At 38.8% G+C, this 13671-nt stretch overlaps 1 protein-coding gene across 1 annotated transcript in view; it reads left to right on the forward strand.

Annotated features, from left to right (window-relative positions):
* The window catches only part of adgrg2a (adhesion G protein-coupled receptor G2a), a 46817-nt gene that overhangs the window by 9969 nt on the left and 23177 nt on the right, over nt 1-13671 (forward strand). The window contains exons 4-12 of the mRNA XM_037694367.1: nt 8087-8242; nt 8592-8714; nt 9283-9325; nt 9787-9890; nt 10099-10223; nt 10410-10678; nt 10776-10875; nt 12301-12587; nt 12721-12822. Coding sequence (XP_037550295.1) covers nt 8087-8242; nt 8592-8714; nt 9283-9325; nt 9787-9890; nt 10099-10223; nt 10410-10678; nt 10776-10875; nt 12301-12587; nt 12721-12822 — 1309 coding nt within the window. The remainder of the gene's footprint in view (nt 1-8086; nt 8243-8591; nt 8715-9282; nt 9326-9786; nt 9891-10098; nt 10224-10409; nt 10679-10775; nt 10876-12300; nt 12588-12720; nt 12823-13671) is intronic.

Genomic DNA, 13671 nt, shown 5'->3' on the forward strand with positions numbered 1-13671 from the left:
CTACAACATACAATGCCACAAACCCTAATAACATTCACACTACAACATACAATGCTACAATCCCTAACAACATTCACACTACAACATACAATGCTACAATCCCCAACAGCATTCACACTACAACATACAATGCTACTAACACAAGCAACATTCACCCTACAACATACAATGCTACAATCCCTAACAACATTCACACTACAACATACAATGCTACAATCCCCAACAGCATTCACACTACAACATACAATGCTACTAACACAAGCAACATCCACACTACAACATACAATGCTACAACCCTCAACAACATTCACACTACAACATACAATGCTACAACCCTCAACAACATTCACACTACAACATACAATGCTACTAACACAAGCAACATTCACACTACAACATACAATGCTACAATCCCTAACAACATTCACACTACAACATACAATGCTACAATCCCCAACAGCATTCACACTACAACATACAATGCTACTAACACAAGCAACATTCACACTACAACGTACAATGCTACAACCCTCAACAACATTCACACTACAACGTACAATTCTACTGCCCCCAGTAACATTCACACTACAACATACAATGATTCAACACACAGCAACATTAACATAAACACATACAATTCTACAACACCAAGTGGCATTCACACTATAGCATTCAACGCTACAAAACCCAACAACATATACAACATTAGTACACCCAATAGCAGATACATTACAACATATAATGCAACATTATTCAGTAACAATCTTACAACAGCAGAGTTTAATGTTAAAACACCAAGCAATGATTACAGATCAATATATAATGCAACGATTCCAAGTAATATTTACTCAAACACATACAACGCTTCAACACCAAATAGTGATAACAAAATAACATTTAATGCAACTTTAACGAGCAACAATCATACAGCAGCAATGTCCAATAACAAAACAACTATGAACAGTCACAAAATAACATATAATGCTACAATGTCCAACAATATTCACACTACAACATCCATTGCTCCAACACTCTACAGCATTCATTCAGAATTATTGAATGCAACAACACCCAACAATATTTACACCCCACTGAACTCTGCAGCAAGTCTTCAAACCAAAAATAACACATATAATGTAACAACTAGCAACATTCATACAACAATATATCACAGTACAATTACCAGCAGTAATTACAGTACAACATATAATGCAAAAACCAACAGCATCAGTCACACAACTGTGTACAATACTACAGCACATAGTAGCATTCACACAAACTCTTCCAATACTACAGCTACCACCAATATTTACACAGCAATGGTTATTGCAACAACACACACAAACAATTATACAACAGGTTACGATTTAACAAATCCCAGTGCAATTTACACAACAGTAGACAATCTTCCAATGTCCACCGATAATTACAGTGCAACACACGGTGCAATACCTCTCCACAGCAGTAAAACAGCAACACACAATCCTACAACATCCAATGGCATTCACACAAACACTTACAATAATATTACACCCACCACAAATAACACAACAACCAACAATGAAACAATGCTCAACATTTATACAACAGCATACAATGCAACAACACCTAGCTACATTTATACAGCATTGTTTAATGCTACAACATCCCCCCCAAAATACACAAGTCTGTACAATGCAACTACACACAGTGCAAATGACACAGCACTGTCCAATGATACAATGGGCAGCAGCATTCACACCACAACATCCATAGCAACACCTAATAAAAATTACACAACCTTTGACAAGGCAGCAATGCTCAGCAAAAATGACACAGCAGTGTACAATGCTACCATGCCCAGCAACAATTACACAACAGTAAACAACACAACAACAGTCAGGAACAATTATCCAACACTGCACAATGCTACAACACCAAGTAACTCATATAACATATACGTAACAGTAAACGTTACAACAACACCCATCAAGAATCACACATCCATATACAATGCAATATTGCCTCTCAACAATTACACAGCAGCATATATTGCTGCAACACCCAGTCACAATTACACAACAGTGCACAATGCAAGAACACCCAGCAAAATTTTCACAACAGCATACAATTTCACTACACCTACCAACATTCACAGAACTTTGTACGACAATACAACAACTAGAAGCAGTTATATGACACTGCATAATGTAACAACAACAAGGAAACATGACATAACAATGTTCAATGCTACAACGCACGGCAGCAATTACACAACAGTGAGCAATGTAACTGTAACTGTCACCAAATATACAGCAATACACAATGCCACAGCACCTACTTTACTCAAAACCAATCACACAGCAACTTATAGTACTTCAACACCAAGAAACAATTACACTGCCATGTACAGCGCAGCCATGCACTCCAACAATTACACATCACTGACTGTACCCCCTACCACTAAATCTCAAAATAAAACAACTTCATTCCAAACAACAACAGCACCAATTGGGGAGCCACAATACAATATAACTGTTAGTGCAAGCACATCGATTTCTGCTGCCGCAAATTCAAGTGAGACTGCATACATGAAAAACTCAACTGTGGAACATACAACTTCTTCTGGTGACAATGCAACTAAACCCACAACAGAAACTTCACTAAAAGGTCACACTGCAAACTACACCAATATTACTGTGATTGACATGACAACAGGAAACAAAAACTCTACCAGCAGCATCCAAACAACCAAAACCCAAGGCAACCTAACAACTTCAGCTAATGCTTTCCTTGTTTCTGCTACAACTGCAACTACTGCAACAACCACCCATAGCAAAGATGATAAAAAAAGCATTACTGCTGAAATGTATTCTACCATATCTACACTCCAAACTGCCACTCGCACCACCACAAGCACCACAATATCCAGTAAGTGAAATTTATCATTTGTTTTCTTTTTTATATATATATATATATATATATATATATATATATATATATATATATATATATATATATATATAACTACACTGGACAACTCAGGAATGTTTTTTTGACCCTAAGATATTCAGACTGATACTTACTAATTACCTAACATATTAATCAATCTTTTTGAAGGTACTGGAACTACAGCCACTGCAGGAGAAACAACTACAAGCAAAGAAGATGATGATGAATTTGCAAATGAGCTATTGAATAAAACTCAAAATGCATATCAGCTTAATTCATCTCAGGTAAAATAACAACTGTACTTAAGTAGTGTGACAATTCTTTCCTTTGGATTTACATTATACATTCTAATATGATGACTGTTTCAGGTGTCAAATTTTGTAGATGGACTGGCAAAACTTCTAGACCGTCCCTCTGTTTCTCAGTCACTTGGACTAAAAATCATCAGTGTTATCAGTAACCTGATGAATGGGAATCCATCAGCTCTTTCTGGATCAGCAAACAGGTTTTGCAAACCTACCCTTCCAAGAAAATATCAACATGCACTGAAATAAGATTCCCTCCACATAATGTTTGTACTGTATTCTATTTCTTAAAAGGTTAATTCATTTGGTGGACACTCTAGGTGTTAAGTTGGAGGTCACAGGGGCCAAGGGGATCCTGTCCTCAGCTTCATTGATTCTGGCAGTCAGGACAGTGAATGGGACCAACTTTCCAACAACGTCTGTGGACATTTTTAGCACTGATAATGTCCAGGTAACTCAGAGATTTGTCTGGAATTAAGCAATTATATTACAGCATATCCTCAAGTTAATATCTCATTTTAAATTACAAGTATTCATGTTCTTATACTATCTGTTTCTAACACATGTAAATTCTAACAGAAGTAGCAGCATTTAGCTTCCCTCCTTGGAACTTTGGGTAGGTATCCTTCTAGCCTTACTGACAAAGAATAGGCGGCATTTGTTTACTTGTCTTGCTTTTTCTGTGAATTAAACTAATACTGAGAAGGAGCAGATCATAAAACCAGTAGAACAGCTAGAATAATACAAATGAAGAAACCAGTCACACTCATAATCTCCTGGTTTTTACTGTACAGTTAAGAGACCAGATAAATGGATTGTACTTATATAGCACCTTTCTATCTTATCAAGATAGTGAAAGTGCTTTACACTACCTTCTGTGTCCTCATTTACCCATTCATACAGCACTCTACTAGAGCTTTAGAAAGACTAATCAGTGCTTTTAGAACACATTCATTTTCAGTGAGACACACATAGGAGGCAATGAGGGGTTCAGTCTGTTGCCCAGGGACACTTCAGCATGTGACTGCTGGTGGAATCAAACCCTCCACTCTCCCATTGAAGGACGACGACTATATGCACTCAGCCACAACTGTCCTGGTAATAGCATAACAGCATAATATAGGTATGCTGGGTAGGTAGGTACAGCATAAGAGACCACAGCATCCCTAACACACAGTCTTTAGAGGCCTTGCTTTTACATACCATACCATACCATTTTATTTATAAAGTACTTAAAACAGCGACAAGTCCAACCAAAGTGCTGTACAGACAGAACAACAGTTAACACACAAAGCAATATACAAAATTAAGTAAATCAGAATATAGACATAAAAACGATGCAGACAATGACAACTAACCTGTGTGAAGCAAACAGGTTCAAAAAACAGATCATCTGGTGTTGAAAGCTACTGAATAGTAGTGAGTTTTTAAACGGGATTTGAAAACCGAGAGGGAGGGGGCCTGTCTGACAAACAGAGGTAACTCGTTCCAGAGTCTTGGTCCTGCTACAGAGAAGGCCCTGTCACCTCTGCGCTTAAGACGAGTTCCTGGAACTGTGAGGAGCAACTGGTCTGCTGACCTCAGGGAGCGTGGTGGGACATACGGCTGTAGCAAATTAGAGATGGGGGGTGCGAAACTGTTCAGCGATTTGTAGACATACATGAGTATTTTGAACTGGATTCGAAAGTGAAACGGTAACCAGTACAGTGAGGCTAAAACTGGTGTAGTGTGCTCTCTTTTGCCTATACTGGTTAAAAATCGGGCTGCTGCATTCTGGACCAGTTGTAGTCGTGAAATGGAGGTCTGACTGATACCAAACAGGAGTGAATTGCAGTAATCAAGCCTAGATGTAATGAATGCATGTATTACTGTCTCCAGGTTCTTTTTGGACAATATGGGCTTCAGTTTAGACAGCCGGCTCAGTTGGAAGAAACATGATTTAACAATCATGTTTACGTGATTGTTAAGTTTCAGGGAAGGGTCCATTATCACGCCCAGATTAGTGATTCTTTGTTTTTCTGACAGGGTTAGAGCAGAGAGGTCGATAGAGTGGTTTGTGTTTGTGCCGTTGGGAGGGAACAACATGACTTCAGACTTCTTTTCATTGAAACTTAAGAAATTCAAAGCCATCCAGTCCCTGATGTCAGCCAGGCAGTCAAGCAGAGGTTGAATAGAGCATGTACCATTGTGTCTTAGGGGGAAGTAAATTTGACAGTCATCGGCATAGAAGTGTAAAGGCATGTTGTGTTTCTGGAAAATAGCACCAAGTGGCAGCAGGTATAAAGAAATTAGGAGGGGACCCAGGATGGACCCCTGCGGAACCACCCATTTAAGCTCTGCCGCTGCAGAACTAAAATCCAACCTAGCAATGAGGATCTCATGGTCGATGGTGTCAAAGGCGGCTGTGAGGTCCAATAGGACAAGCAGCACAGAATCACCAGTATCTGTGATTAAGAAAATGTCATTAAAAACCTTCAGCAGGGCAGTTTCAGTGCTGTGGAGAGGTTTAAAGCCAGATTGGAAAAGCTCTAAGATGGCATGACCCTCCAGGAAGCACTTCAACTGGGACTCAACTATTTTCTCCAGTAGTTTAGAAACAAATGGGAGTTTGGAGACAGGCCGGAAGTTGGAAATGACTGATGGGTCAAGGTTTGTTTTTTTCAGGAGAGGCTGGACAGCAGAAAGTTTAAAGGTTTTTGGCACCATGCCAGTGGATAAACTACTATTTACAATAGCAAGTATGGACGGACCTAGAGTTGGAAAAACCTCCTTTAGTAGTCAAGGGGGGACCACATCAAAGGGGGAACCAGAAGGTTTCAAGCTGCACATGACCTGCTCTAGAGAAGATAGAGTGATGGGTTCAAAATGATCAAAAGGAGCTACAGGTTGAGGTGGGATGGATGGGTCATGAGTTGGAGGGGAAATGAGAGCCCTGGTGGTCGCAATTTTTTCCAAAAAGAAATGTAGGAAGTTATCGCACAGCTCAGTCGAGGCTTCCAGAGGTGATGGTTCAGTGAGGTGGAGAACAGAGTTTAGGGTGGAGAAGAGGACACGTGGGTTATGAGAGTTTGAGGTTATGATATCAAAAAAGTATTTGGATTTAGCAGCTTTCACTGCTTTCTGATAACAGCGCCAACTCTCTTTAAGTATTTGAAAAGAGACCTGCAGCCTGTCTTTCCTCCACTTGCGCTCCGCCCTCCTGCACTTCTGCCTAACGGTCTTGGTGACGTCACTCAGCCAAGGTTCTGCTCTGAGTTTTGATTTTCTAGTTTTAACAGGAGCGACATGATCCAGAGTCTTTAAGCAGTTGAACTGGGATGTCAGCTCCTCAGTGGTGGCGAGAAACACTGGGGGCTGAATTATCATTTCAGAGTTATAAACGTCTGTGAAATGTGCGGCAGTGAAGTGCTTAATGGTCCGGCTGCGACGTGCAGGAGCGCACGGCTTAGGAGTTAGATGGGGGAGGGTGAATTCAAACTGGACTGGCATGTGGTCTGTATCACCAATTTCAAGATTACTAACAGTCATATCATGAGTTAAAACAAGGTCCAGTGTATGTCCGTGCTCTTGGGTGCGACTGTTTACATGCTGAGTTAAATTAAATGAGTCCAATAAATTTAAAAAGTCCTTAACCAAGGGCTTCTCAGGACAGCACACGTGCAAATTAAAGTCCCCAAAAATGAAAACATGATTATATTTTGGTGTGATTTCAGCCAAGAAATCAGAAAACTCATTTATGAAATCCTTAGATCGAGGTGATCGGTAGACGAGTGTGCATAAAGTCGAAGGTGACTGGCCGATTTCAAAGACGCTCAGCTCAAATCTGGTGCGGGAAACTGGTATGGACAATTGTTTACAGTTAAAAGTTGGTTTGAATATTGTTAATAATCCACTACCACGCAGGCCTGATGGCCGTGGGGCATTAAAATACAAACAGTTCGGTGGCAATAATTCCGTCAAGGTGCTGGACTCACCCGGAGACATCCAAGTCTCTGTGACGCAGAGAAAGTCCAAATCGTGCTCTTGAAAATAGTCCCTGAGGATAAAAGTTTTGTTGGTAACAGATCTTGCGTTGACCAAACACATCCAGATACTGTCCGAAGTGGACCCAGCAGTGGTGGAGGGAGCGTGTGCCAGTGGCCTCAGATTTTCAATAACAGCCCTTCTGGGTCGGCCCGTGTGCCGCACCAGCCGACAACTCCCGTTGTTTACCTGGTCCAGGCACGCGGGAAGCTGGCGATGGAAACCATGACCACCAGCTGAAGAGGAAGATGCAGCGCACAGGGCTTTAAGCTTTACCTGCCGCCCAGCACGTTTTCCCCGGCGTCTGGAGCGATCTCTCCGAGCAGGCAGGTTAGAAGCGCAGCGGAGGTAAACAGGCACGTCCGCCAGCAGCGGGGGAAGGAGGGGGGTCCAGAGGTACGCTCATAATGATCCAAATTAGCGACATCGGCAGCAAAAAAAAACAAAGATCCAGAAGCTGTTGTCGGTCATACACCAGCAGCGAGTTTATGTCCCAGATGAAAAACGAACAAAACACAAATAATCCGAACACCATCAGCAGAAGTGGATTGCAAGCCATGTACACGGTGCGCCATCTTACCAGATCTTACAGTGGAGCACTGTCATGTTCGAATAGAAAAGTACTGTCCCCAAATCTGGAATGACAACAAGGAACTAAATGTTTTAGTTTGCTAAAGCCTTAAGAATTCCCATCACTGAAAATATGAGGCCAATCCCAGACGGTGACTGTATCACCTGATTTCACAGGTGTGGCCAAATACTTTTGGTCGTATAGTGTACTTCTGAGTAACTTTATTGTGTTCTTTTATTTTTTTATTTTTCCTCAGCTACCTGATCTCAGCAGGTCTTGGTTAAAGAGTTCAGGCTCTACTGTGGGCTCGGTGTACTTACCTTCCTCTCTTACAGTGGGTCTAACTCATGCTGAACAGAGGTGGGCCAGCAGAGTCCAGTTCACATTCTACACCAAAAATTCATTATTTAAGGTACATTTCTACAGCTGAAATATCAATTACTTGTTATTTAAGAACTAAAAAAGTGGGATTTTATTTCACTCAGTTACATAGGTCATTTATTAATTTTGGTTTCAGATTAGATCATAGACATAGATGACAAAGTCCTTAGATAAGAAGAGCCGATTACAACAAACCCTCAGTTTGATATCTCATTTTAAATTACAAGTATTCATGTTATTATACTATTTGTTTCAAATCAATGTAAATTCTAACAGAAGTAACAGAATTTAGCTTCCCTCCTTGGGACTTTGGGTAGGTAGCCTTCTGGCCTTACTGACTAAGAATTTAATGTTATATTTTTATTTTTTACATTTTGCAGGATGCATCTTTAGACAACCAAACAGTTGTCAGTCCAGTTCTGGGGTCCAGCGTGTCCAACCTCTCAATTAGCAATCTAAGGGAAAACATCAAGTTCACAATCAGAAACAACATTCCTGTAAAAGTGAGTGTTTGTTATACTAACACTTAGGATCTGTTCTGTTACAAAACAGCAAGTGTTTTAGAGATTTGCCCTAAACAGCTTTATCTTATGTTATATATATCTACATGTTTCTGTTGCTGTTATGTTTTCATCAGATATTCAACCATAATTATGAAGTTGAAGTGGCATATTCAAACTGTTTATTTTAGTTTAAGTTGCAAATAGACTTTACTGAATATCAATTTGTGCATTCAAACATGTGTATCTTGGTTAAAACCAAACCTTTTCTCAAATTATGCAAGCTAGGGTTCCAAAATAAATTGCCATATTGATGCACTCTGCGAAAAAGCAGAGGCAACAATTTTATATGTTTTTGGGTTTTTTTGCTAAACCTCTAACACTTATTTGTAGTGCAGGTCCACACATGCAAATATAAACTCATAACAGAAAAAAGTGAAATATTATTAATAATAATAATAATAATAATAATTAACATATTTCCACCTTTTATTTTGGTAAACTCTTCAGATTCACCTTGCATGTGCAATCAGCAAATATATTTTGATCCTTTCTTTTTCTTGGTTTGTAGGCAAGCAACAGATCCTGTGTATTCTGGGATTTCTCCTTGAACAGTAAGTGTAAACATGTGGGTCTGTTAGGGTTTATATGTTTGTCTTCCAGGACCTAATGATTTTGATTATTTTGATTTTTTTCATTATTATTTGGATTTCCCATCCTGTTTTTTGAAGACATTTTGCGTCTCATCTGAGAAACTTTTCAACTCAAATGTAAAGTTTTAGAATTTCAAACTGCAAAATTAAAAAAAGTTAAATATCTAAAAGGCACAGATTGGTCTTAAGCAAGTAGGTATTAATGTCAAAACTGCATTGTAGATTCTGAAAATTTAAAAAAGGAGTCTCTTCCACTGTTAATTGGTGTTTTTTCTAGTCTTTATTGCTGGTGCCTTTTAGTTTTAATTTAAAAAGCTTCCCGGATGAGAAGAAAAACAAAATTATAACTTTTTGAATTTTAGCTCTAAGGTTGGCCTCAATGTCTTCAAATACTTTTCTAACATTGCGTTTCTTCTTTTTAGGGGGCAGAGGAGGCTGGAGATCTGACGGATGCTTTGTTGTCAGCGCCACTCCTGAGTACACAAACTGCAGCTGCAACCACCTGACGTCTTTTGCAATTCTTCTGGTATTTATTCTGCATGTTTGATGCTGTGAGAAAAAAAAAAGTAGAAATGTCAGTAAGTCTTCTCCTGATCAGAATTACAACTTTTTTTTTTTTAAGAACTGAAATTATTGAAAGTAAGGACGAGCAATCTGATATATTTTAATTAATATTAAAAAATTTTGTTTACATTTGTGTTTAATAAATTGTGTTTGTCTCCACTTCAACACAGGATTTGTCCAGGCATGAAGTAGATGATCAAAAGCAAGAACAAATTTTGACTTTCATCACCTACGTTGGCTGTGGAATTTCTTGTATTTTTCTAGCTTTGACCCTGGTGACATATCTCTTATTTAAGTACGTTCCAACTATATACCTTGTAATCTACCTGATTCTGATTTGCACAATACAGTGTTACATTTTGATTTAAGTTGGTATTTTAAGGTTTGATATATAAAAACTGCTAATTTTAAAATGCACAAAATGAGCCAACATGTCGGCCTTTCCTTCTGGATATAATAGTAAATGTTTCAATCCTTGCAGAAAGCTGCTCAGAGATATTCCAGCTAAGATCCTGGTCCAGCTCTGCATGTCCATCCTCCTCCTCAACCTGGTCTTCCTGATGAATGGATGGCTGTCCACATACTCATCTGTGGGTCTGTGTATCAGCACCGCCTTCTTCCTGCACTACTTCCTGTTGACAACATTCACCTGGGCGGGGCTTGAGGCCTTGCACATGTACCTGAGCATTGTGCGAGTGTTCACACCTTACCTGAGCAGATACATGCTGAAGTTCTCACTGATGGGCTGGGGTACGAACCTTCTTACAAAAATACTAAACGTGGACTCTAATCTGTAGTCTAATCTAATTTAGTATTTTTTTTATTGTTTGAATTTTATTGTTTGCAGGTATTCCTCTGATTGTGGTGATCGTTGTCATAGCGGTGGATAAGAACAATTATGGATTGGTTACATATGCAAGATACATTGATGGAACGACCGATGACTTGTAAGATGCTCAGCATTTAGCTGTTTTATTTTTTTTTCCAAATCAAGTTTATTTAAAAAGCACCAAGTCACAACAGAAGTTGTGTCAGGGTCCTGTACAGAAACATTCACATACAAAAAAAAACCCCACATTAGTAAAGTTATAGCCAAGGACTTCGATAAAAACAAGAACAACAACAACAACAACAACAAAATATGTGAGACAGGATTATTGATGCTTGTTTCTTCCTCAGTTACATTTAAAGGAACTTTTGTAAATATCTGCTGCCTCTTGCTCAATTACTGCCAGAGATGCATATCATCTCTCAAGTCTTTGCATTGAAAGGTGGGTAAATGAAAATAGATATTTGAATAAAATCAAATGTCAAAACATAGCGATGAACTGTAAACTAGCTAAGCCTGTCACGATAACAAATTTTGCTGGGTGATTAATTGTCTCAGAAATTATTGCGATAAACGATAATATTGTTTGAAATTTGACAATAATTTGTGATTATTGTAAAATTTAAGAAGAAATGTTGGTTAATTTTTGTGTGTAGTATCTTTTTTGACCACCAGATGGCAGTATAAGACTGTTTGAACCGAAGGATGGATAGTGATGGAGAGAGCAGCGTGTCTTTTAAAGAAAAATGGGAGGGAGGCCCCTTGACATGAAATGGGCTGACTCTCCTTCCTTTTTTCGGTTCTCAAAATGGCGGATGCTCAGTGTGGTTTGAGCTCTTTAGCGTAGCATTTTTCACAGAAAGCTGTTAATAAAAATAAATAAATCAGTAAACAAGTTCTCTGCTTCTTTTTGCAGAGAAAAACAACTTTTTACACAAAGGCACGGGTTTCAACCGTAAATCTTGGAGCTTCGACAAGACAGATTTTTTCCCGAGGTCGGCCTGTTATCTTAGCTCATAGCTTAGCTTCTCAGCTTAGCTGCCTTTAACGATCCAAAAACGCAATTTTGAATGGTTAAAATGGATTTTAAAGAGAAATGGAGGGGTCAGTGAAGAGCATCGGTGTTGAGCCTTTTGTCATCCAGTGTCTTCAGTAGAAAGAGAGAGACACGAAGAAGCGATAAAGCCGATAAATGAAAATGAGGTCAATAACTTTCATTTTTCATGTGATTCATTGTTTTATTGTTTATTGCGACAGATCTAAAACTAGCTTCTTCACCAACCCTAACAACTGTGTGAAAATGAATTAAAAGTTATTATTGTTATGGGGCGCAAAGTTGTAACGCCACAGATTACTTCAGCAGGCACCCAGTGTGAGCAACACCACATAAATAAAAATGCTTAACCAAAAAGATTATATATTAGTTGCACAAATCTTTAAAGATGATTTACTGAAAAAATAAATCAGTTTTATCAACACATCATAATGAATAATTAATTAGCTGAATTTATAAATGTGTCTTTTCTCTGTCGTCCCCTTGTAGCTGCTGGCTGCGTGACGACATTGCCTTCTACGTGGGTGTGGTCGCCTACTTCCTCATGGTCTTTGTTCTGTGTCTGGTGGTCTTCATTGTTGTTATGGTTCAGCTGAACAGAATTAAGAAACAGAATCCTCACAACTACACTCCAAAGAGGGGCTTGGTCACAGACATGCGCAGCATCATCAGTCTAGTGATCCTGCTCGGCCTCACCTGGGGGTTTGCACTGTTTGCCTGGGGGGACCTCTATCTACCCTTTGTTTATCTTTTCTCCATATTTAACTCTCTGCAAGGTCAGAAATGATTAAAATAATTACACTTCAAAATTAGAGATTTTAGTAAGCATGAGTTTATAATGGACTAATTATATATTTTTAATTATACTAACAATAAATCTTTTTCTCTTTGTTTAACTGTTCGGTGTAGGTTTCTTTGTCTTTGTTTTTCACTGCGCTGTAAAGGAAAATGTTCGCAGGCAGTGGAGAACATACCTCTGTTGTGGAAAGCTGCGACTAGCTGAAAACTCAGGTGGGTACAAAAAAAAAAAAGATTTAAGATTAAACTGTTTTAATTTTGTCAGATGATTTGACTTCTTCCAAAGTGAGGATACTTTTGTCCCCAATTTTCTTACAACCTATGCTCTTTGATGAGCAAACCAACCACAGCCACCCGTCATTAATCTTTTTCTGACCTGGGCTACAACTGATTCCTGTCCGTTTTCTTTACCCGCTTTAACTTTCTGGGTCTTGAAGAGCTGGTGCCAGAAGTCACTGTTTGATAGTCGGGGGACACCCTGAACAAGTCACAAGTCCATCCCAGAGACACATAAAGAAAAACAACCATCCACACTTTCACCCTCACATAAGGACAAATTACTTACCAATTAGCTAAACATGCGTGATTTTTATGAGGAAACCATAGTTATCAGAAAAATACATATGTATTCAAGGAGAACATGCAAATATATCCAAAAAAGCCTCAGGCTATGATGCAAACCTGCATCCTTTTCACTGAGAAACGATAGCTCTAATCACGGTGATGCACTTCCTATAATCTATTGTTTGTAACAGGGATGCACCGATCCACATTTTTAAAACTTCCGATCCGATCCCGATACCTAAATCTGGATATCGGCCGATACAGATCCTATTCCGATATCATCATCATTATAGATTTTATATGAGGCTGTAATAATTTCCTCTCAAGTACAATTTGTACAAATCTATGCATGCATGTCCAAAAAGGCAATTTGAGGTAAGTTTTATTAATGATGGATAAGTTTCAAAGTTAGTCAAGTCAAGTCAAGTCAGATTTATTTATAGAGCACATTTAAAACAGAAACTGTTACCAAAGTGCTTAACAAAAATATCACATCAT

Source organism: Nematolebias whitei, chromosome 20, assembly GCF_014905685.2.
Source record: "Nematolebias whitei isolate Nwh7 chromosome 20, NemWhi1, whole genome shotgun sequence".
In the NCBI taxonomy this organism is placed as follows: Eukaryota; Metazoa; Chordata; class Actinopteri; order Cyprinodontiformes; family Rivulidae; genus Nematolebias; species Nematolebias whitei.